Raw genomic sequence first — 25,462 nt, 5'->3', positions numbered from 1 at the left:
GTTTTGTTTAAAATTTACATTTACGTATGTAAAACAACTCTCTCTCTCTCTCTCTCTCTCTCTCTCTCTCTCTCTCTCCTCTCTCTCTCTCTCTCTCTCTCTCTCTCTCTCGTAGATTGTTTTCCTGCTTTGCTACGTATGTATGATTTTTGGGCTCAGCCATGCGTCCTGATGGAAGGTCCTGTTTGGTAGCTTCCTGGGTATAAGACTACTAAGATATTCCCAGAGAATTTAACCACAGGTTATCACAGAATTCTAACTTCTGGAGCGAGTATCTCAAAGGTTTCCCTTTAAGACATCGTAATACAACAGGGGACACGCATGTCTGGTCGTGCCACATAGCTATCTCCACCCCCGAACAGAGTTAACGCTTCGGTGTGTAAGGGCTGAGAATAGCTGGGAGCCGTTCCACAGCTAATCTCACTCGTGGCTACTACTGATACTCGAGACGTAAACAAACGGACGCCCATTGCTCTAATGACGTCACGAGCGTCTTTATCCTTTGTTTAGTAGCTGCCCTACTGAGACGGATTTTCCCTGTGTGAACTTTATCGTTTTGCATCTCGCTATGTCGTTACCTTCAGCCTCGCCTTCTTCTGGAAAGTTGAGTACAAGGTTCCAGTATTGTTTAATTAAGCTCTGGCCGTAAAGTAAATATTATTTTGCGAAATAATTGATGTTTTGTGGCAGAGCTGTGCCTCTACCGGACCCGCCATTTTATGGCGTCGTGTTGTTTTGCATGTCTTATTTAGTTAGCCACAACAACGCTCCGGCCTTATATACTAATCGAAATACATTAGTTTATTTAGTCTTCATAGCTAGGAACTTTTATTTCGTGTTTAGACGCTTTTATCGGTCATCGATTGACCTCATACCAGTCGGCTACTAATGCCTTAGCACAACCAGCCCCCCAGCGCCAGGAGCCTATATACAAGTGTTCATGCATGATTTATCAGTGATCCTAGACTAAGTTATGAAGATAGTGGCATTATTATTTTACAATACTTTTGACTAGAGATGCAAATGTTTTCGCCTTCAGGGACCATATAGGGGATAGGCTAGTCAGTGATTCTTACTAGCCTAACCTAACCTTAGGACCCCTATATGCTTCCTTTCATCCCCTGCCTTGGCATTCCTCTAATTAGCCTTGATCCTTTTCTGAGTAAAGGGATTCATTGTCTAATAGAGTATTATATCGCCTCTCAGTCCTCCTAAAGGAATGAACCCCCTTTAGGATTGCGTCTGAGAGTGAGGTTAGGCTAGCCTACCTCTATGGCTAGGATAGTCTGCGACTTTCCTGCGATAGCGATACGTCTTCTTCCTTGCCTAGTTCAGGACATTTAGCCCTGATCTAGGTCGGGTTAGGAAGGTTTCTCTGTTCCATGCTGAAACTGTACTCTTGCACCGTTTTAGCCGATCAGCCTAATCTTAGGTTAGGGAGTGTCCTCCCTTCCCTTTGTGGCCGCTCTGGTACAGAAACCCTTCCTGGAAAGACCCCTCTCTTCTCCCCTCCCCACCTATCTCTTGTATAGCCTAGCCTATGCTTAGGTTAGTTTATACTCATCTGTCCCCTGTCCTACTACTCCTCCTTAGGGTGGATGAGTAGGGCTACCCGAGCTTCCTTGTGCAGTCCCGCTCTGGTACATATACCTTCATAGAGTCCTATAAGGTTAGTTCCTAGTGTAGCTCTGCATAAGGAGTCTCCCCCCCCCCCCATCTTGGTGTTCCCTAGTCCTCCCTTGGGCTACCTGCTCCCGGTCCCTAAGTGACCCCTGCATATGGATGATAGAGCCTGTCTCTATCATGGGTACACCCCCTCAGGGAGGGGGAGGGATGTCTGGAACCCTGAAGGTACTTCCTGCATCCTTCCCCCCCTCCCCCTGTCTCTCTATCTATCTGGGTGCCGGTCTCTTGCCGCCTCTTATGCCGGCAATACCTGCCTCTTGGTGACTTCCTACCCTTGCGCCCCAGCCCCCCGTGTTCCGAGGGACTGCCGGCTGCCGCCGGCTACTACCGGCGGCTCTCCTACTCCTATCTAATCGTCCGCTTGCCGGTCGATCTCCGGAGTGCCGGCATATACTGCCGGCAACCCGATACTACCTGTACCATCCTTACCCCAGTCACCAATCCGGCATCCTCCGGCTGCCGGAGCCGCCGCTCCCTGCCGGCGTGCCGCCGTTGTGCCGGCGGCCGCCATCCTGGTATCTAACTGACTTTTGAAAATTGTCTGTTCTAATGCCAGAATCTATGCTGGAGCGAGCTCCGGCGTGCCGGCGGCTTGCCGGATACCCCGGAGGCGTCAAGAATACTTGCACCCCCTCTCTGTAGCTATCATAAGACTAAGATAGCCCTACCTGGCAAATAGATAAGCTGCTTTGCTTCTAAGATCAGTACCTAGTACTGCTCTATTAGTGATCATGCTGTCTCTTTGCATTCTTCTATTTCCAGCATGCTATGTGCATCTTAGCACGGCTGGTTGCCAGAAGCAGTTACCCTTAATGAGACCTTCTGGCTCTTATCTGGGAACCGAATGAATTCGATCCCACCTTGTCCTTGGCTTTCCATGGAGTTCCAATATAATGGGAATCCTAGGAAACTATATCCAATGATCTCGGTCATTTGGATTATCCCAGGACCAAGCCTATGGTAACCAGCCGGCGAGATGCATGGAGCGTGTTCTCCTTTACTGTTTCACTCTCTATGCATCACACCTTATATAAGTTAAAATTAATGATTAATATTAACTTAATTTAAGAGCCATTCCTATGACTCCCCCATACTCATTTTCTCTTTCTTCCACAGGAGGAGCAGATGAAGTGCGATTTCGCATACTGTGCCGTGAAACGCTCCCAGTTTTACGGACATACGGCGTGCAGGACTCACGCCCCTTGCTCAGACAAGAGAGGGGATTGGAAGTTCTGGAATCCACTGGATTGTACGGTCTGCCAGGCCTACCTAGTTGAGGCCTTCCATAACCCTCCCTCAGCGGAGGTTAGAGACATTGCTCGTGAGAAACTGCGCAAGTGGGTGCGTGGTTTTCAGAGGAATGCCACTGGACCGTACCTGGCCACCGAAGAACTGAGGTCCCTGCTGTTCCCTAAGGCCTCCCCTGATTCAGTGGTTCCAAAGGAAGCAATCCCCACTGTCCAAATTACGGTGGAACCTGATGTGGTCATGGCTCAGTCCATGCACGAGTGTCGCCTAGATTCCGAAGAGGATGAACAGATCTCTGACGTCTCGGAAGACACGGAGAAGACGCTTATGGCTCAAGGAGCCGAAGAGGACGAAGACAAGGTGGAATACACCGAGTCGGAGATTGGAGCTACTCCCTCGTCCATCCCTCCGCCTACTCCTACACCGACGGATGTGTCCATTCCGTCTACCTCCTCGACCCCGGATCCTTCTTCCTCTACACAAGAACTGATCCGACTGATTAGAGCTGTCATGGACGACAGACTGAAGGAGAACCAGGAGTCCATCAGGTCTATGATTGGATCCAGAGAACCGAAGAAGATCTCGGTTAAGGATCTCCCAGCTTGCTCTCATGCCAACCCGTGGAGGTATGCAGAGCATATGGTTATTGCGACCGGCAGGATCTTTGTTAGTGACAAAATCGGCACGGTCCCGTTGGAAGATGTGGAATTCTTCCCAAGCTTCGAGGCCTACCCGGACTGTTACGTCCGGCTTCGTTCTGAACCTGCCTCGAAGGAGGAGACCGAACCTAAGGAAGAGATAGTGTTCGATCTCGCAAAGGCCCAGGCTATGCTAGCCTCCGCATTTAAGAGCAGGGGCTTTACCTGCTCTAAGCTTCCTGCCTTGAGCAAGAAGCATCCTACTTATGTCGCTCCCGACACTGCGATTCTTCCATTTTTGGAAAAGGCCTTGGCTGCATGCCTTAAGGCGGCGGAAGAAGGGAAACCCTGCCCTGCACTGGAGGAGTGCAGACCCTTCTCCATCGTAACGCCCCCTGACACTAGACAATGGAAAGATGTCCAACATACTTTCGTTGTGGGTAGGCTCGATCCTGACGTTGCCGGACGTCAGTTTAATGAAGACCTCCCTAAGCTCAATGATCACCTCCTTCGCCGGGAACAAGACACGAAGGAGAGGCTTGCAGCGTCTCTTTCTCATCAAGTCCAACTTGAAGTTATGGCCTGTGACACAGCAGTACCCCGATCACTACATGGTACTGGCCAAATCCCACTTACTGACGGTAATGAAGGACTTGTACCATTTCATAAAGGCTCGTAGAGCCTGTCGTGAATTCGTGTTTGTCGGTGCCACCGTGAAACACGAACCCCGGAGGCTGATTTCCTCCAACATCTGGGGAAAGCACCTGTTTCCTTCGGACCTTGTCAAGGAAATAACGGACAGAGCCGCCACGGAGAATAGGAACCTTCTCCACAAGTGGGGCATGTCCAGGAAAAGGAAAACCTCTCAGGACGATGGACCTCAGCCTAAGAGGAAACCTCAGAAACCGAAACCCCAGCAACGTCAACAAAGACGTCAGTTTCCGGGACCCGCTACCTCCCAAGTGGTTGCCCAACCACAACAGACCTTTCAATTGGTCCCCCAACCGGTGTTGTCACAGTCACCGGTCTTCACCCCTGCCTTTGAACAGCCATCCACTACCTTTCATGCCAGAGGTAGAGGCTCGTCCAGGGGTGCAAGCAGAGACGCCTCTCGTCGTCCCTCCAGAGGTAGAGGAGGAAAGGGAGCTAGCGGCCGAGGCAACAAGTCCTCGGGACACCAGAAGCAATGAAGTGCTTCCGGTGGGAGGAAGACTCCGCCAATTTCCAGGATCGTTGGACCTTCGATCCTTGGGCACACAGCATCATCAAGAACGGTCTAGGCTGGAGTTGGGTGCAACCACCCCCAATCTTCCAGCGGTTCTTCCAACAATCGACCCCCATTCTGGAAGAATATGTTCTAGACCTCTTGAACAAGAAGGTGATAAGGAAGGTAAAGTCCACCAGGTTCCAAGGGAGACTGTTTTGCGTTCCCAAGAAGGACTCAGACAAGCTCAGAGTCATTCTGGACTTATCCCCCCTCAACAAGTTCATAGAGAACAACAAATTCAAGATGCTGACGCTTCAACAAATAAGGACCCTTCTGCCTCAAGGTTCCTACACGGTCTCTATAGACCTGGCGGATGCCTATTGGCACATTCCAATGAACCATCACGCTTCCTCCTACCTAGGATTTCGACTCCAAAGGAAAAGCTACGCCTTCCGGGCCATGCCATTCGGCCTCAATGTGGCCCCTCGGATCTTCACGAAGCTGGCAGACGCCATAGTACAACAGCTCCGCCTAAGAAACGTCCAGGTGATGGCCTACCTCGACGACTGGCTAGTCTGGGCTCCATCGCCCGAAGAGTGTACAAAGTCTTGCGACGAAGTTACCCAGTACCTAGAACACCTGGGATTCAAGATCAACGAGAAGAAATCTCGCCTCTCTCCAGCTCAGAAGTTTCAGTGGCTGGGAATCCACTGGAATCTTCAGTCACACCGCCTTTCCATCCCCCAGAAGAAAAGGAAGGAAATAGCAGGGTCTGTCAAGCGACTACTGAAATCCAAACGCATTTCAAGACGACAGCAGGAACGAGTTCTAGGCTCTCTACAATTCGCCTCAGTGACAAACCCAGTGCTTCGTGCACAGCTAAAGGATGCCGCGGGAGTCTGGAGACGATCGGCATCCATCGCTCGAAGAGACCTCAAGAGACGGCTTCCAAACAGACTTCGACGCCTCCTAAAGCCGTGGTCGGAAGCAATGGCCCTGAAAAGGTCCATTCCTCTCCAACACCCTCCTCCTTCACTCAACATCCACACGGATGCCTCACTGGAGGGCTGGGGAGGTCACTCCCACCTGAAACAAGCTCAAGGGACCTGGTCTCCACTATTCAAGACGTTCCACATAAACATCTTGGAGGCCATGGCGGTCCTTCTTACTCTGAAGAAGCTATCCCCGCCGCCCTCGATCCACATCCGTCTAACCCTAGACAACTCGGTGGTAGTTCGTTGTCTCAATCGCCAAGGCTCAAGATCGCCCCAGATAAATCAGGTGCTTCTCCCAATCTTCCGTCTGGCGGAGAAGAAGAAGTGGCACCTGTCTGCAGTTCACCTACAAGGATTCCGCAACGTGACAGCGGATGCTCTATCTCGGACAAACCCGATAGAGTCGGAATGGTCTCTAGACGCAAGATCATTCTCCTTCATCTCTCATCAAGTCCCAGAACTTCAGATAGATCTCTTTGCAACGAGCGACAACAATCAACTTCCTCTGTACGTAGCCCCGTACGAGGACCCCAAGGCAGAAGCGGTGGACGCCATGTCACTGGACTGGAACAGATGGTCCAAGATATACCTGTTCCCTCCCACCAACCTTCTGTTGAAAGTCCTCTCCAAACTGAGAACCTTCAAAGGGACAGCGGCCCTAGTGGCTCCCAAGTGGCCCCGGAGCAACTGGTACCCCCCTGGTCCTGGAGCTGCAGCCCAAGCTGATCCCTCTCCCGGGCCCAGTTCTCTCTCAACAAGTACAGAAGTCGACTGTCTTCGCTTCATCATCGAAAATCAAGGACCTTCATCTCATGATTTTCTCTCCCTTGCCGCAAAGAAGAGGTTTGGGATCTCGAAGAAAAGTCTAGACTTCCTAGAGGAATACAAGACCGTATCCACGAGACGGCAATATGAATCATCCTGGAAGAAATGGGTCTCCTTTGTTAAAGCAAAAAATCCTAAAGAAATCACCATTGATTTCTGCATGTCCTTCTTCATTCACCTTCATGGACAAGGATTAGCAGCCAATACGATTTCGACCTGCAAATCGGCTTTGACTAGACCAATTCTATACGCTTTCCAAATTGATCTGTCCAGCGACATCTTTAACAAACTGCCGAAAGCATGTGCTCGCCTACGCCCAGCACCCCCTCCGAAACCGATCTCCTGGTCACTAGACAAGGTGCTCCATTTCGCCTCCAACTTGGACAACGATTCATGCCCCCTCAAGGATCTGACTCAGAAAGTTATATTTTTATTTGCTCTCGCCTCGGGAGCTCGAGTCAGCGAAATAGTGGCATTATCAAGAGAAGAGGGACACATCCTGTTTGCTGATTCAGGAGAAGTGACCCTCTCCCCTGATCCGACGTTTCTCGCCAAAAATGAATTACCCACCAAAAGATGGGGCCCTTGGAGAATATGCCCCCTGAAGGAGGATGTCTCTCTATGTCCAGTAGAGAGCCTCAAGGTCTATCTTCGCAGAACTTCAAACTTTGGTGGAGGCCAACTCTTCAAAGGAGAAACATCGGGCAGCGACCTGTCACTGAAACAATTAAGAGCGAAAATCACCTACTTCATTCGCAGAGCGGATCCGAACAGTACACCCGCTGGTCATGATCCTAGAAAAGTGGCATCTTCTCTGAACTTCTTTCAGAGCATGGACTTTGAGAGCCTTAAAAACTTTACGGGCTGGAAGTCCTCGCGAGTTTTCTTTAAACATTATGCGAAACAAGTGCACGAAATCAAACATTTTGTGGTAGCCGCAGGTAGTGTTATGAAACCTGCACCTAACTCTGCGTAGAACAGTGAGTTATTTGGGACTCTAACTCTTCGGGTGCCTATGTTGACCCTCGAGTGATTCATAGTGATGTCTAAAAACACTTAGTGCTTTTATAACTGTTCTTATCCCAGGTGAAATGTCATAGTGTTACACAAGTGCCGCATGCCTTGAGCATGATGTGTTATTTAAAGACTTGCGTTCCTCGAGAACGAGTACCTACTAATCCTGAAATTCCCTTTCAGATTCAAGAGCAAGCCTTTATTTCTATGTACATTATTATTACTGTAAATGAACTTTACTTTTGCTGTAAATTATTTAATTTCTGCATTGTGAAATAAAATTTCTATTTTATTACTTATGCGTCTCTTTCAGCTCCTACTTACTATGAAATACATACTGTCATAGTTTTATTTATTCCTCCTTTCTTATGGTCATGAAGAATTTAAGATGTCTATCCTTAAATTATATTCACCTTGTCTCAGTAAGGTTCCTACTCGAATACTTACTTCTGATAATCAGGAGATGAATCCTACACACAGTGCCCAACCACCACTGACCTACTCAGAATGTTCCTATACAAATATCAAACATTCTGCTTCATCTCTAAGCTCTTAAAAAGCTCTTCTGTCAAGATGAATAGTCCTTCAATACCACTTTGACGTCGGCATAGCCCATGGGAACTTCCTACCAATGGGGGGCAGGATACTTCGTTCCTATGGTTCTTATCTAAGATTACTTTGCTATTTTGTCAATGCCTAGGCACTTAACTCTGGGGGAAAATCTACCACGATACATTGATTCTCTGGTACTCTTCCATCAGGACGCCATGGCTTGAGCCCAAAAAACGGATTTTGAGCGAAGCGAAAAATCTATTTTTGGGTGAGATAGCCATGGCGTCCTGATGGACCCTCCCTACTACTTCGTCAGTTTGTTCCCACCCTACACAATTGTATCATGGTGATGGGCAGCAACTGGCGCCAGGATAAAGACGCTCGTGACGTCATTAGAGCAATGGCGTCCGTTTGTTTACGTCTCGAGTATCAGTAGTAGCCACGAGTGAGATTAGCTGTGGAACGGCTCCCAGCTATTCTCAGCCCTTACACACCGAAGCGTTAACTCTGTTCGGGGTGGAGATAGCTATGTGGCACGACCAGACATGCGTGTCCCCTGTTGTATTACGATGTCTTAAAGGGAAACCTTTGAGATACTCGCTCCAGAAGTTAGAATTCTGTGATAACCTGTGGTTAAATTCTCTGGGAATATCTTAGTAGTCTTATACCCAAGGAAGCTACCAAACAGGAACCTTCCATCAGGACGCCATGGCTATCTCACCCAAAAATAGATTTTTCGCTTCGCTCAAAATCCGTTTTTATATAGATACGGTAAATAATATTTGTAATAACATATTTTATAAAAGCTTTTACTGAAATATTATTTATCACTTTCATCATGTGGGTTAAATTCCTTAGTTTGTCTACTGAGCGTACTTTATGACGCCGTCGTTTCAGGCGGCGTCATAAAGAAAAACATTTCATTTGGAAGTCCAAAGAAAAACATTTCATTTGGAAGTCCTAAGAAAAATTAAGTAAAACATTAGTAATAACCAAATCAACATACTGTACTGAATAATCAATATAATTGATGCAAAAACTAACCTATACACAGATGTGTAAATGCGTTTGTTTCTTCATTATAATCAGAGATAAACGTAAACAAAACATTGGTTGCCATTTTTTATCATGCTTTTTGGCGTGTTTAGGAACGCATGATATTAAGTCGCCTTTAATATTTGTGCCTGTTTTAGTTTAGGGTACGTTAGTACATGCATCAAGTGTTCTATACATTAAAGGGTAGTTTGTTAACAGTACTACGTACAAGGGAAGGTTTTAAAAGTCTGAATATACATGTTAAATAAATAGGTAAATATGGTGTTACTACTTCGCGGATTTTCACCTATCGAGGCCGGGTCTGGAACCTATCTACCGCGATAAACGAGGGTTCACTGTATCTCCAACTGCAATAAACTGCCCCAAATTGGATGTTCCTAATAATATATGGTGAAAATTGGCCAATATACATTTATTAGGATTCACAGAGTTAGGAAATATGGTCTGTCCGGGGCTGGGAAGCACCTTCAACACTGATATGTAACTGCCAGAAAACCCTGCTGTTGTACTGTGAAGCAAAAGCCAAGATAGAAAACTAAGAGAGCAACATGGAAGAAAGGAAGAAAAAACAGAGCAAAAGTAGAAGGCTAAATTGTGAAGCTGAAGAAGTAGAGAAAAGATCATTAAGTAATGCCTAGAGTGAATATGCGCCATCTGGATTTAATGTCTTAAAGTTATTGACAATCATACTTTGAGTTTTAATAAAGCTTAACCTTGTCCCAATAATTTGATACATGAACTAATTTTAGCATGAAAAATTCGAAGATAATTTGTATTTTTCCTAACCATACAAACCTTAGCTATTTACACAGGGTTTACCTTTTAGCGCAGCTGAAATGGCGAGCCATTAGAATTTAACGAGGGTGTATTACCCCCGCGCTAGTTAGCGGGGGGGGGGGGGGGGTAGGGGAGTGGTAGCTAGCTACCCCTCCCCTCCCTCACACACAGATGAATGCTCACTTTCACTTAGAGGTAGGACTTGTCTTGGGGGACAGGGCTGGCGGGCAAATATGTGTAAATAGCTAAGGTTTGTATGGTTAGGAAAAATACAAATTATCTTCGAATTTGTCATTTGTTCCGTAACCGAAATACAAACCACGCTATTTACACAGGGTGACTTACCCCTTAGGTAGGGTGGAAAGTCCCCAGCCATACTGGCTTTGGCTTTACCCGGGGACTCAGAATCCGAGTGAGTAGCACTCGATAAAAGGAGTCCCTGCACCTCACAAGTTCCTTGCTTCGCAAGGAACCATGTGGCCTACGTAAGCTTGTGTGTGAAGGAAGAAGTGTGACCCGTCCTAGGCAGTTGACCTGGAGTTCCAGAAGGAACTCTGGGTTAGGACGTTCCCAATACCACCTCGTCAGGGTATGAGGGACGCGACAGTATTGACTCAATACTCGGAACACAAGGAAGCATGGTTTACCTGCAGAGGTTTGAGGTCAGCTATGCAGAGACCAGGATGCTGCTTCCCCGCAGAGGGGATGATGAAGAAAGAAGAAAGGGCCAGACATACTTCTTTCGTTCACGCAGACTAAAACCTGATAACAATGCCCTCAACCTTCTGCTACCTGTCCAAAAAGGAGCCTGAGGTTAGACCAGCTGTTGTGTAGCCACCACAGAGCGATAGAAAACGTATCGATACTCCTGTGGGTCACGTCCTACAGGAAGCGGGCTGCGAAGGTCATTAGACGCTTCCAGACTCCAGCTTGTAGCACCTGCGTCACAGAGTAGTATTACTCGAAGGCGAGGGACGTTGCGATGTATCCAACATCGTACTGTAGGGCGACGTGACGGGGGAGGGTCTAGAGACAGGTCGAGATGAATGTCCTTGAGTCCGGGCTGAAGAGGTATACTGGTGACTCTCCTCCATGTCCTCCTTGTGCTCCCAAATCGGCTGCAACTCAGGACAAACTGCAGCTGTTCCCAGCGCTAACCTCTCGATTCCTTTACTGGCAAGAAAGAGAAGGTCTTGGGACATCAGATACAGAATGGAGACTCGAAATCTTGAATGAATCGGACCAAAGGGCCGGGACCCCCAGATTCTGAGTCTAGCTAACAACTCAGTAGCGAGCCTGAATGTTGCCTTCCCCTCTTCCTTAGAAAGGGGGGAGTCGTAAGAGACCAAGAAGATTGCTTACACAATGGCCGTGGCCAGAGTGAGCAGGAGACCCAAGGCGGAATACAATCTGAGGCCTGTCGTAAAGGGTCTTGAGACGATCTCTTAAAGGACTAAAAGTCCGAGCCATGCTCCAAGTTGGAGGTCTTCCCCCGACTGGGGCAGGGACGATCGTAGCTTCGCATGACCGAGGATAGATCCAGCGGGCAGGAAAAAGTTATTCCTTTAAGCCTGAAGGTCAGGGAAAGGCTGAGCGTCCGGCTTCATTGCCGAGAGCGGAAAGGAGTTTCCTCCCGCCGAAAGGCAATAAGACCGTTATTGCTGGAGAAGAGGCCTCAAGGGAAGAGGTATATCTCCCACGGCACCAACCACCTTAGACTCTTCACTTTGCCTGGGAGACCCCTGTGGATGACTATCGCAGATGACGCGACCTCCGTACCGCGACTGTAGCGGGTTGTCTCTTCTTGAGGAGGAGGCGTAGTGTCTCCAGGCATGAAGCCGAAGCGACGCCCCGGTTCGGGAGAGATGTCGCAGTGTGGTTGCTTGAGTAGTCTGCGCCGTGGGAGAAGCTCTCCCGGGAGTTCCGTCAGGGGAAGCAGAGGGTCCAGAAACCGTTCTGCGCATAGTCCCAGTGGAGCTCTCCCATTGAAAGGTTGACAGACAACCTGGTCTTGTTGAGACCCATTGTCCACAGACAAAAGGGAGGGAAGACGCAGGCGTCGAAGTTGTCCCACCATCACCGGAATGCATCTTGCCAGAGTTTCGGGGTCTGAGACTGGGGGGAAGAATAGCGGAAGCTTGAGGTTCCAAGCTGTCGCGATCAGGTCCCCCAGACCAGTACTTGCTGGTTACCCAAGGTCAAAGACCCCCAGGTACACTCTCTCTACGAGGCTCTGCTCGGATAGTCTGAGAGAACATTCCCCTGCCTGGAATGAGAGAGCCGATGGTGGTATTGAGAGAATCTCAATCATCCCGGTATCTCTACTGCAAGATGTGGTGTGAAAATGCGTCCCCTGCTGGTTAGAATACGCCAGAATCATGAAGTCGACGCGCACGGGGCGACTCGGCAGGAGCTGTAGGATCTGTAGAAGGGCCAGACTAAGGCCCCTAAGCCTGCCTGAATGATGGAGAGGTATCCTTCAGGTCTTGACCATAGTCCTGGACCGGAACATGCCCCCCCCCCCCCCCCCTTCCTTTGACGAGTCCGAGAACAGCATCAAGAATGTGGCGAAAGGACGAGAATATCCACTACCATCAAAAGGCTCCATAGGTCAACACCCATTGCAGGTCTAATAGTTCCGCTGGTCCCATAGGGGCCAGGAAGTCCGGTTAAACATTGCCTGAAGCCACCGGAACTTGGATCGCCCCACATGGAACTTATCCTGAGGCGACCGTTCGGACTATAGACGGGTCAATGAGGAAAGGAGAACTAGGAAACGTTCCAAGGTAGGGCTGAAAGCTCTGCTTGACTGAGAACAGGTACTGCGACTCTCCTCAGTCTTGCCACAGTCAACCGAAAGGAAGGCTCGGAGGATGTGGTAACAGAATCTGGCGTCCCCAGGTGGTCACCCATCCAAGTACCGACGTTGCTTAACCTCGCTGGACGGACGAGAAGCGGGGTTTCCAACGTGGTAAGGCCGTTGACTCAATATCATGGCCAGATACTCCAGATGTTGAGGCAGAGGAAGAGAAGGCTCCAAGCAAAATACCATGAGCCCACACTCGTGGTAAGCATCCGGAAGCTTGTCCCGGCGCTGAAGAAGGTCGAACCCGAGCCTACCGGAGTTGACCAGCCCTCCAAACAGCAGAGGAGGCGGAAGCCTGCACCTGAGCGGCCAAGAGGAAGGCAGGGAGAGTTCTCTGGGGAAACAAACCTGCTATGCTACGGCGGGATAGCCACACTGCATCATAAGCAGGAATACTTGCAGTCTAGGCTGAATTCGACGAGCACCCTGGAAGATGGAAGGAATGGAAACTGAAAGTACCCGTCCTTCCGATCCAGGGTTTAAGGAGTCCTGTCGCCTCGTTACCAGTCTGATCGATTCTGCTGGTCTACGCTGGCCGAAGTTTATTCGACAAACTTGATCAGGGCTGAGAGGTCGACTAAGGACATCCCCTCTCAGATCCTTTCTTACAAGAAAGGATCGACTGAGGAGGCCAGGGGTGAAGCCGTCGATGACCCTAAGGAAGACCTTCGCCTAAGGTATGGATCATTCTGCCCAACCGGGCAACTCTGCTGACGCTATGGCATAGAGGTTCAGAGACACTGAATTCGCTGACAGAGACGGCAGGTGCGATATCCTTGGCTGATCACAGAGATTGTGCGGGAATGGGCATCGGGAAGCTGTCATTCGGATGAGTAACCTTAAGCATCCTCCCAGAGAAAAACCTGCAATCCTAGAGTTCCTGAACTCCTTTTAGGACTATGGCCCCCTGGGGGAGTCTCTCGTGCCATCTGTTCCTGACAGGAGGAAACTGCAATTGGACACCTTGTCCCAGTTGTCGTAGCCGATAACTTAGGCCGACGTGATTGAAAGAAAAGGGCGCTGGAGCCCTGCAGAGTCTGGAAGAAAGCGCCTTGGAGGAGTGAAAACGGAAGACCGATTTCCTCCGCACAGCCGCTGTCTAAGTCTCTGTCCTTTGGGCACAAACAAACTCTTCTCAAGGATGGAAGGGTGTCTGAGGTTGTCGACCTCCACAGATGAGACACCCGAAGGAAGCCCTCAGTCAGCGCGTCCAGATAGTACAACATCGAGCTTGTCCGGAAGTTAGATACTTAACGACGAAAGGCCAAGGTGCCTGAGCTCGAGAGGAGGAAAGTACCCATGATCTTCCTGTAGCTTCCTTGAACCAAACCTCGGGCCGTAATCGAGGAGGGAAAGAACCTGGTAAGCTCCCAGAGGAAGGGGTAAGCAGTTACCCCTTGTCCGATGGAGAAATCTCAAACGGAAAGCCCCCACGCCAAAAATCCTTCCAGGGAATGACGGGGAAGGGCTAACCAGGTTCAGGAAAGAGGAGTGTTGCTCAGATCTCCCTTTAGTTTCTCCTATTCTTGCAAGTGCCATGCTCTGCGTTTACGGGGTGAGGCCGTGTTCTGGAAATACGCTCCAGAAGAACTCGCCAGGCTGGCCATGCTGCGAAAACCCCATTGGGAATCGTGGTCGCAATCGCCCTGGAGCTCGCGCGACGGTAATTCAAAGATTTTTCGCGTGGGCGAACGTGGAAGCACCCATGCGCGGTAACGCAAACGAAGGTGAGCGAAGGAGCGCAGAAGGAGGGCGAGCGTGGTAGGAAGGGCGAGAGCTGGTGGTCGGCGAGCGATAACCCATAGACGAGCAATGGATACTGCAAGAAATAAGCCGACGTTTGTGCGGAAGAAACACTGTAGGTTCGCGCGACGGAACACCATCCGTCCGCGTGATGGAAACCGTTGGTTCGCGCGTGGGCGAACATTGGAGAGCATGGGCGCGGACGCGCATGAGCGTAGACGTGCAGGCACGTGGGCGTGTGGGCGTGTGGGCGTGTGGGCGTGTGGGCGCGCAGGCGAATGGTCGCGTGGGCGCACAGGCAAGCGGTCGCGCAGGCGAGCGCTCGCGCGCGGGGCGAACGGTCGTGCGGCCGTGCGGGCGAGCGGGCGAGCGGTCGCGCGGGCGCGCAGCCGAGCGGTTGCGCGAGCGGTCGTGAGGGTGGGCAGGTGGATGAGCGCGAGTCAGAGGCGGCGAACGCAAGCGTTAGCGCGATGGCAAGGAAACGCGCTGCCGCGTGGGCGAGGAAGACCGCTGGCGATATGGATCAACAAGCGATCGGTGGTGAGCTGGTGAGCACTAACGCGCAGGTTGGCGATGGCGCGTTGTGTTATGCCGACGCGATGGTCGAGCAGCATGCGCAGGTGAGTGATCGTGCGTTGGCGAGCAATCTGCGAAGGTGAGCGATCGCAAGCAGCATGTGCAGGAGGGCGATCGCGCGATGGTGATCAGCATCCGCAGATGGGCGGTTGCTGATGGCGAGCAGCCTCTGCAGGTAGGCGATCGCGCGATGGCTATCAGCATGCGCAGGGTCGCGCGATGGTGATCAGCATCCGCAGGTGTGCGGTCGCGCGATGGCGATCAGCATCCGCAGTTGAGGGTCGCGCGATGGCGATCAGCATCCGCAGTCGAGGGTCGCGCGATGGCGATCAGCATCCGCAGTTGAGGGTCGCGCGATGGCGATCAGCATCCGCAGTCGAGGGTCGCGCGATGGCGATCAGCATCCGCAGTTGAGGGTCGCGCGATGGCGATCAGCATCCGCAGTCGAGGGTCGCGCGATGGCGATCAGCATCCGCAGTTGAGGGTCGCGCGATGGCGATCAGCATCCGCAGTCGAGGGTCGCGCGATGGCGATCAGCATCCGCAGTTGAGGGTCGCGCGATGGCGATCAGCATCCGCAGTCGAGGGTCGCGCGATGGCGATCAGCATCCGCAGTTGAGGGTCGCGCGATGGCGATCAGCATGCGCAGGTGAGCTAGTAGCTGGCGAACCATGTTCCTTCAGAAGAGTTGGAGAACGTTGGCGTGCCGGCTGTAACACACGTGGGCGAACCGGAGATCGCCGAGAGACAGGTGATCGCTGGTGAGCTGATGATCGATGGCGAGCTGATGATCGCTGAAGAGCTGATGATCGCTGACGAGCAGAAGGCTACGCGTGGAAGCCTGCGTATAGAAGAAGAGTCCTTGACCCCGACCTGAACCGAAGTTCTAGATCGCGAGGGCGAACGTGGACGCACAGGGCGCGTAACAGGAACCAATAGGAACAGCAGGGATAATCATCATGAAAGCGCTGACGAACAGGAGAGCGCTGATGAGCAGAAGAGCGCCTGTGCGTTAACACTGAGCAGGAGCAGGAGAGAACACAGCAGAAGGGCGCGCCAGGAAACCCTAACACGCAAGGGAAGAACCCCCGTGGGAGGCAACTCTTTGCCCCGAAGGGATCGTTGTCCGCCGGGAGACTGATGTCCGTCGGAAGACCGCTGTCCGTCGGAAGACCGCTGTCCGTAGGGAAGACCGTTGTCCGTCGGGAAGACCGTTGCCCGTCGGAAGACGAGATCAGACTGCTGTCCATTTGCACCAAGGCGGAAGATCGAGAAAAAGGAGTTGTAGGCTGCAAACGGAGATTCAAAAAGGCGCCTCAAGCATCCTTATAGGGAGATGAGAGGCCCTTACGACGAGGCGGACGGTGGGCCTAACGGCGAGGGAGGCCAACAGCAACAGAAGAAACCTCCGAAGAGGAGTCTCTATGAGTGTACTCTCTCGCGAACGAAAGAGAAACACTTCGTAGAAGAGACTGGTCAGCAGTGACCTAAAAGGAGCAATCCTCCAAAGAGGAGCTCCTGCAGTTGCCCAGCCCCTTGAGCGAAACTGCAGGTGTGACCACTCAGCACCAAGAGCATAGTCGCACGAAAAAAAGGCAAGAGGAGAACCCTCCATAAGGGGGAAAACTCCAGCCTGGACAGGAAAAACTTCCCTCGGAAGGAAAGTTACCTGCCCAAGGAGGCAAGCCTCCTGAGAGCTCTAAAATGAACTGGAGAGCTGTCCGTCGTCACGGGAGTACTTCCAGTAGAAGGAGACACGCCCCTGACGAAAACACAAGGGGGGAGGCAGCAACAGCCGAATCCCCAGGACTCAACAAGACAGCTCACACCGTTGCCATATTACAGAAACGAACTAGATCAGTAACTGTAAAAAAAAAAATAAAACAAAAAAACATTAGTACACATGCATTCCCCCGGGAAGGCTCCGAAGAGGAATCCCGAGGGAAAGGAAACAAGAATTACACAACAGGCACGTGCCCTCACAACCACTTACACTCACAGAAGGAGAGCTGTAACCAAAACAGAATTATAACAATTATAATTATGTAACTATGTAATTATGTAATTTAAAAATGAATGAACACTAAAGAAAGAACGAAAACCCCGAAAGGAATAGTTCTACAAAGCTGAAAAATCAACAAATACAATTAGATTCATAAACTAATTGAGACATACGTACGGAGTAGCAACCCCCCCCACACGGAAAGGAAGCTACAAGGGCGTAGTAACACGTAGTAAAAGGGTGAACGACCTCAGAGAGAGAGAGAGAGAGAGAGAGAGAGAGAGAGAGAGAGAGAGAGAGAGAGAGAGAGAGAGAGAGAGAGAGAGAGACAGACAGACAGAGAGAGAGAGAGAGAGAGAGAAAGACATAAGTCAAACTCGATCGCCACCCATAACGCCGTGGAGGCCAACAGCCGAGGACACCACGTAGATAAGTACACTACACACACAAATCTGAAAAGGAAACTTACTGATTTCTATACTCAAATATGTATACAAACATGAAAACATGTTTACATATATATTGAGTAAATGAAAAGTAAGCGATTAAGTAAAGACAAAACAAACAATGGCTGCCAAGAGAGGACCAAGACAGAGACGTCCGTCACTGTCCGAGCCAAAAGTGAAAGTGAGCATTCATCTGTGTGTGAGGGAGGGGAGGGGTAGCTAGCTACCACTCCCCTACCCCCCCGCTAACTAGCGCGGGGGTAATACACCCTCGTTAAATTCTAATGGCTCGCCATTTCAGCTGCGCTAAAAGGTAAACCCTGTGTAAATAGCGTGGTTTGTATTTCGGTTACGGAACAAAAGATCTTTAACAGATTCAACAATCAAAGGCTTACATTTGGGACATTAAATACATACAAAAATCATTGAAATAAGCAACTAACTTGATTGAAAGACCAAATCACATACTACACATGCATACAGTAATATTAAGAGGATTGTGTCAGGAACACTACCCTGTGGAACATCAGTGATTACATTCATATGGTCACCATAGAGCCAATAAAAAACTACTAAAAAAACAATACAATCAACACCTATCATATAAACATGACAGAATCTAGGAATTTCTGTACACAACAAACAGAAAGAGTATTTTGCAATCCTTACCTTCCAATAAAGAATTTGACAAGCCTAGAGTTCCAGCAGTATATGTTGTGATTGCAAAAACATAACTGTCCTGATATGCATGTGCTATTTCTAGAAACATTCTGTGTTCTGAAAAAAAAATTCATTACAGGTGTCAAAATATTTATTTAATATTCAGTTATATCTTTATAACTACAGAATGCATCTATATAATCATTCATGGTACTGACAAAATCTATTCATGAGATTAATATACTGTACTAAATTACCCAAAATACTGTATATCAGATCATACATACCATAAGTGCCAAGAGTACGCTGAAAAGAAAAAATTATATCACAACGACCTTTACATCGTCTCTCCAGTTCTTTTCGCTCCCCCGCCGTTTGGAGGATTGGCACAGAATTAATCAAGTCCAGACTGAAAATCAAACAAATAAACCTGTTACTACTGAATAATCTCTAGAAACATACCAACTCCACAAATATCATACATTATTTATACTTGGAATTACACAATTGCGTCCTACAGAAACATACCAACAATAAACATCAATAAGAATTACAATAAACTGCAGAATATATTAAAAAATTCAATACAGTAAAATAATCAGAGTCAAACATATCCACTTACTGAAGAGCTGATGCCACAATGGCATTGTTATTAAAGAGTGTGTCCAGTGGAAATGCAATCTTTTCCTGCCCTTCTCTAAAGCCATATGCAAAACGATTCACCTTTTCTGCACTGCAATAACTACCAGTATTATACACATTGCAATCAGCCTGTAAATAAAAAATAACCAAAATTCAGAATCAATTATATTATGAGAGTATCTAACCTAAACCCAAGAAGGTTCAACACTAATAATTCATAAATCAAAACTGTTTTGATTATTTTACCTAAAATAAGAAACTGTCCTAGACTGCATCCACTTCGTTTTAAGATGATGATCTTTAAAAACAATTTGGCACCTTTTCAAAGTAACTACGTTTATCCACATGTTTCAGTATTACTAAGAGAATTTTACCCCATAACTTCATGAAATTTTACACTTGGATCTAAATGGGCTAAGAAAAGAGAGCTACAAATCATATTTATACCCCTGCAAATTTTTTGTTATGAGTTCTAAGCCTTTCCAAAGTTGGCAATTTATGAATCACATTGAGCTTGGGTGTATGTATGTTTTTTTAGGATATCCACTAAAATTGTCAAATAAATTGCCCTTTATGCATGGCATAAACCCAACCAAAAAATGTACATTTAAAGGATATACAGTAATCATTTCATAATGAATACATACCATTTACCTTGCTTATGTAACAGGCCCATTAGATTATCTCTCAAGCCTACAGTGTATCACATCTCGTAAGTTAAAAACAACATAAACCCAAATACATGTTACTCCAGCATTAATTTAGAATTGATATTCAAGTTGTACTTGAAAAAAATAAATTCACCTGAAAAAAGTTCACAGCATGCGAGTCCTCACAAATGTTTGATATACAGTGAACCCTCGTTTATCGCGGTAGTTAGGTTCCAGACCCGACCGCGATAGGTGAAAATCCTGCGAAGTAGTGACACCATATTTACCTAATTATTTAACATGTATATTCAGACTTTTAAAACCTTCCCTTGTACGTAGTACTGTTAACAAACTACCCTTTAATGTACAGAACACTTAATGCATCTACTACAGTACCCTAAACTAAAATAGGCACAAATATTAAAGGCAATTTTATATCATGCGTTTCCTAAACACGCCAAAAAGCACGATAAAAAATGGCAACCAATGTTTTTTTTACGTTTATCTCTGATCATAATGAAGAAACAAACGCATTTACACATCTGTGTATAGGTTAGTTTTTGCATCGATTATATTGATTATTCAGTACAGTATGTTGATTTTGTTATTACCTACCAATGTTTTACTTAATTTTTCTTAGGATTTCCAAATGAAATGTCTTTCTTTATGACGCCGCCTGAAACGACGGCGTCATAAAGTACGCTCAGTAAACAAACGAAGGCATTTAACGCGCATGATGAAAGTGATAAATAATGATATTTACAGTAAAAGCTTTTAGAAAATATGTTATTACAAATATTATTTACCGTTATCTATATAAAATCATACATACGTAGCAAAGCAGGAAAACAATTTACAGAGAGAGAGAAGAGAGAGGAGAGAGAAGGAGAGAGAGAGAGAGAGAGGAGAGAGAGAGAGGAGGGAGGAGACGAGAGAGAGAGAGATGAGAGGAGAGAGAGAGAGTTGTTTTACGTACGTAAATGTAAATTTTGAATAAAAAAAAATAGCCCCATTTCATATAAAATAGGTTTATTACAAATATTTTACTTTATCATATTACAGTAGTCTGTATAATACTGTAAAGTTCAGTACAGTATGTTGTTGTTAATAGTCGTGGCGATGAAATTCTCACGAAACAAAAACACGGCATTCCATTACAACAGCTGATTCTCTCTCTCCTCCTCACTCTCTCTCTCCTCTCTCTCTCTCTCTCTCTCTCTCTCTCTCTCCTCTCTTCTCTCTCTCTCTCTCTCTCTCTCTCTTTGTGTTTATACAATACTTACATATAGATGAAGAAACTAAAATAGTTTTCTTAGTGTCAATTAAATACGAAACGAAAAAATTAGGCCGAGTTTACATCCATTTCAATCGTTGCTAAAAAATACGGCATCCCGATTTCATCAGCAAACCACTATTTTTTGGGAAACATCATTTTATTCTAGAAAATTGCTACTCTTTAAATAGTTAATTGCACATTAAGAAAGCGTGTACTTTTGTTTTTAAATTTCGGGTGTGTTTTAAAAATCGAGTATTGTTGACTTCTTTTTGTTTTACTTTTGGCTGTGATTATATCAGCTGACGTCTAGCTGCCGCTCTTGAGAGTGTACAAATACACTAACAAAGTATCGTTTATACCATTTCTTTAACTTATTCAAACCGTCTACAGTATACAGTTGATATTACATAAGCACCAATGTGTTATAACCTATAAAATTTTTTTGTTTGTTACATTTAAAACAACACACACACACACACACTCTCTCTCTCTCTCTCTCTCATCTCTCTCTCTCTCTCTCTCCTCTCCTCTCCTCTCTCTCCTCTCCTCTCTCTCTCTCCTCTCTCTCTCTTTGTGTTATACAATACTTACATATAGATGAAGAAACTAAAATTAGTTTTCTTAGTGTCAATTAAATACGAAACGAAAAAATATAGGCCGAGTTTACATCCATTTCAATCGTTGCTAAAAATACGGCATCCGATTTCATCAGCAATCCACTATTTTTTGGGAAACATCATTTTATTCTAGAAAATTGCTACTCTTTAAATAGTTAATTGCACATTAAGAAAGCGTGTGACTTTTGTTTTTAAATTTCGGGTGTGTTTTAAAAATCGAGTATTGTTGACTTCTTTTGTTTTACTTTTAGCTGTGATTAGATCAGCTGACATCTAGCTGCCGCTTGAGAGTGTACGAATACACTAAACAAAGTATGTTTATACAATTTCTTAACTTATTCAAACCGTCTACAGTATACAGTTGATATTACATAAGCACCAATGTGTTATAACCTATCAATTATTTTTGTTTATTACATTTAAACCTCCCTCTCTCTCTCCTCTCCTCTCTCATCTCTCTCCTCTCTCTCTCTCTCTCTCTCCCTCTCTCTCTCCTCTCTCTCTCTCTCTCTCACTCTGTGGGCTACTTTTCACTACCTCCCATTCCTTACCTCTCTCTATCTCTTTAACAAATGATATCTTTGTTGCTCCTCAAAGTTTCATTTATATTGAAAATCAATCATGATTTCAATTTTCCTTACTTTCTCCGATCTCGCACCATCGGTCACATCGCGGTATTTTCGAAATTTCCGGAAAATCCGCGATTTTCGTATATACATGCGTTATGAAAAAAATCCTGCGAAGTGGTGAATCCGCGGATGGTCGAACACCGCGAAGTAGCGAGGGCTCATTGTACAGTACTTTGACATTTGTTAGGTTTTTACAGGCTTAAATAAATTATTCGGGCCTTGTCTCTAGTTCCTGGGTACTTTGAAGGTACAAGAATAAGGAGGGGAGGGGCAAGGTTTCAGAAGAGGCAAAACCCATGTCCATTTAAGACACAGGTGCCCTAAATATGATTTGATTAGGGAGGATTGTGCTAAGATACATCCATGTACAGTACTATATTCATTTACTATTCCTGTTACCTTAACTAAACACCAGTTTCCAACTCTGGTTCAGTGGAACCCTATCTCTAAAATTTAATAGTTTCTGGAATAAAAGCCAGAAATGTTCAAAAACAAAAAATATGTAATAACCCCAAAAAAAATGTTTAATTCTAAAATATAGTTGACCAAAAATAGAATTTTCTTAATAAAGTCAACATTAATAATTCTTACCTCCATAATTTATCTACAGTATTCCTGAATCTCAGAAAGCCACCTAAATTTTAACTACATTGACAACCTTGTACATCCTAGTCTGTCCCCTATTGGTAACACTGCTGGCTGCAGTATTCCTGAATCTCAGAAAGCCACCTAAATTTTAACTACATTGACAACCTTGTACATCCTAGTCTGTCCCCTATTGGTAACACTGCTGGCTGAACAAGCTGTGCATTTGCTTTGAAAATCGGTTATTATTAATTATTGTTGTTGTTGTTGTTGTTGTTGTTGTTATTAACTAAGCTACAACCCTAGTTGGAAAAGCAAGATGCTATAAGCCCAAGGGCTCCAGCAGAGAAATATAGCCCAGTAACAACATCAAAACAGCTATGTCATATATAAACTATAAAAAGACGTCAACCTGTTCAACATAAAAACATTTGCTGCAACTTTGAACTTTTGAAGTTCTACTGATTCAACTACCATATTAGGAAGATCCTTTCACAACTTGATCACAGATGGAATAAAACTTCTAGAGTACTGTGTAGTATTGAGCCTCATGATGGAGAAGGCCTGACTATTAGAATAACTGCATGCCTAGTATTACGATAAGGATGGAACTGTCCAGGAAGATCTGAATGTAAAGGATGGTCAGAATTATGAAAAATCTTATGCAGCATGCATAATGAACTAATTGAACGACAGTGCCAAAGATTAATATCTAGATCAGGAATAGGAAATTTAATAGACTGTAAGTTCCTGTCCAAGAAATTAAGATGAGAATCAGCAGCTGAAGACCAAACAAGAGAACAATACTCGAAACAAGGTAGAATGAAAGAATTAAAATACTTCAGAATAGATTGATTACCAAAAATCTTAAAAAGACTTTCTAAATCAGCCAATTTTTTGTGCAACTGAAGAAGACACAGACCTAATGTGTTTCTCAAAAGTAAATTTGCAGTTGAGAATCACATCTAAAATTTTTAAAGTCCTACAAAGTTAAAGAAACATTATCAATGCTGAGATCCGGATGTTGAGGAACCACTGCCCTTGACCTACTTATAATCATACTTTGAGTTTTGTTAGGATTCAACTTCATACCACATAATTTGAACCATGCACTAATTTTAGCTAGATCTCTATTAAGGGATTCATCAACCCCAGATCTACATCAAGGAGATGGAATTGATGCAGAGTGGCATCTTCTGCATATGCAACAAGCTTGTTTTCTAGGCCAAACCACATGTCATATGTATATAACATGAAAAGCAATGGGCCAAGAATATTACCCTGTGGAACACCAGATATCACATTTGTATACCCATTATGGTGCCCATCAACAATAACTTTTTGAGATCTATTACTTAAAAATTCAATAATGTTGCTAAGAAATGATCCACCCACTCCCAACTGTTTGAGTTTGAAACAAGCGCTTCATGATTAACACGGTCAAAGGCAGCACTAAAATCAAGGACAATCATTCAAACTTCCATACCACAATCGAGGGATTTCTGTAAAGCATTAAAGATTGTAAAAAAGGCATCACATGCCTTTACGAAAACTAAATTGCAAACTAGGGAACAAATGATTACCTTCAGCAAACCTATTAAGACGTTCAAAAACTTTAAATAATATGGGAGTTATGGAAATTGGGCGGTAATCAGTTGGACTTGATCTACCACAAACATATCACATTTACATAGTGGAGTAATATTACCAATTCTTCAAGTGCTAAAAGCTCCTCTTCTTGCTAACTTGCGGAAAATAACAGATAACTTTGGAGCCAAGAAATCTGCCGTCTTTATAAAAAAAAAAACAAAGGAAAAATACCATTTGGGTCTACACCTCCATAAACATCAAGGTCCACCAATAGAGCTTTAATACCATGAGATTGAAAAGCTGAACTAGTTAGTTTAGCCTCAGGAGAACAGGAATGAGGAAGTTTGAGTTTCTCATTACACTGTTTACTGTCAAACACAATAGCCAAAAGCCAAAAGGATTGCCTTTTCCTTTGGACAAAATGTTTGTTTACATGTAGAAACAAATATATGGATGCATTATAAAAAGCACACTTACCACAGCGAGGTAAATACCATACTGCAACAGATGATCAGAGGAAATTTCATACTCAATGAAGAATCTATGTAATGCCTCTGAACTCACTGAAAAATAAACAAACAAAGCATCAGCTTAAAGTACTGTACAATACTGTATATAAAAATATTAAAGTACTGTACTGAACAATCACTAAATCTAATATTTTTAATAAAATTATATATGTATATATATATATATATATATATATATATATATATATATATATATATATATATATATATATATATATATATAAGAGTATATATGTATGTATGTATGTATGTATGTAGGTATGTAGGTATGTATATATATATATATATATATATATATATATATATATATATATATATATATATATATATATATATATATATATATATATATATATATATATATATATATATATATATATATATGTATGTATGAATATATATATATATATATATATATATATATATATATATATATATATATATATATATATATATATATATATATATATAAATTTATATATATATATATATATATATATATATATATATATATAAATATACATAAGAGTATGTATGTATATGTATATGTATATATGTATGTATATATATATATATATATATATATATATTATAATATATATATATATATATAATATATATATATATATATATATCCATATACCAAGGCGCTT

At 45.1% G+C, this 25,462-nt stretch overlaps 1 protein-coding gene across 1 annotated transcript in view; it reads right to left on the bottom strand.

The window, feature by feature from the left end:
- The window catches only part of LOC137632351 (uncharacterized), a 187,135-nt gene that overhangs the window by 85,996 nt on the left and 75,677 nt on the right, over positions 1 to 25,462 (bottom strand). Inside the window, exons 4-8 of the mRNA XM_068364286.1 lie at positions 24,757 to 24,842; positions 18,913 to 19,061; positions 18,578 to 18,699; positions 18,300 to 18,407; positions 17,305 to 17,308 (exon numbers count right to left, since the gene is read on the bottom strand). Of these exons, the coding sequence (XP_068220387.1) occupies positions 17,305 to 17,308; positions 18,300 to 18,407; positions 18,578 to 18,699; positions 18,913 to 19,061; positions 24,757 to 24,842 (469 nt within the window). The remainder of the gene's footprint in view (positions 1 to 17,304; positions 17,309 to 18,299; positions 18,408 to 18,577; positions 18,700 to 18,912; positions 19,062 to 24,756; positions 24,843 to 25,462) is intronic.

This window comes from Palaemon carinicauda, chromosome 41, assembly GCF_036898095.1.
Source record: "Palaemon carinicauda isolate YSFRI2023 chromosome 41, ASM3689809v2, whole genome shotgun sequence".
Classification (NCBI taxonomy): Eukaryota; Metazoa; Arthropoda; class Malacostraca; order Decapoda; family Palaemonidae; genus Palaemon; species Palaemon carinicauda.
Note: the sequence above shows the minus strand (reverse complement) of the source record. Positions and strands in the feature narration are given on the sequence as shown.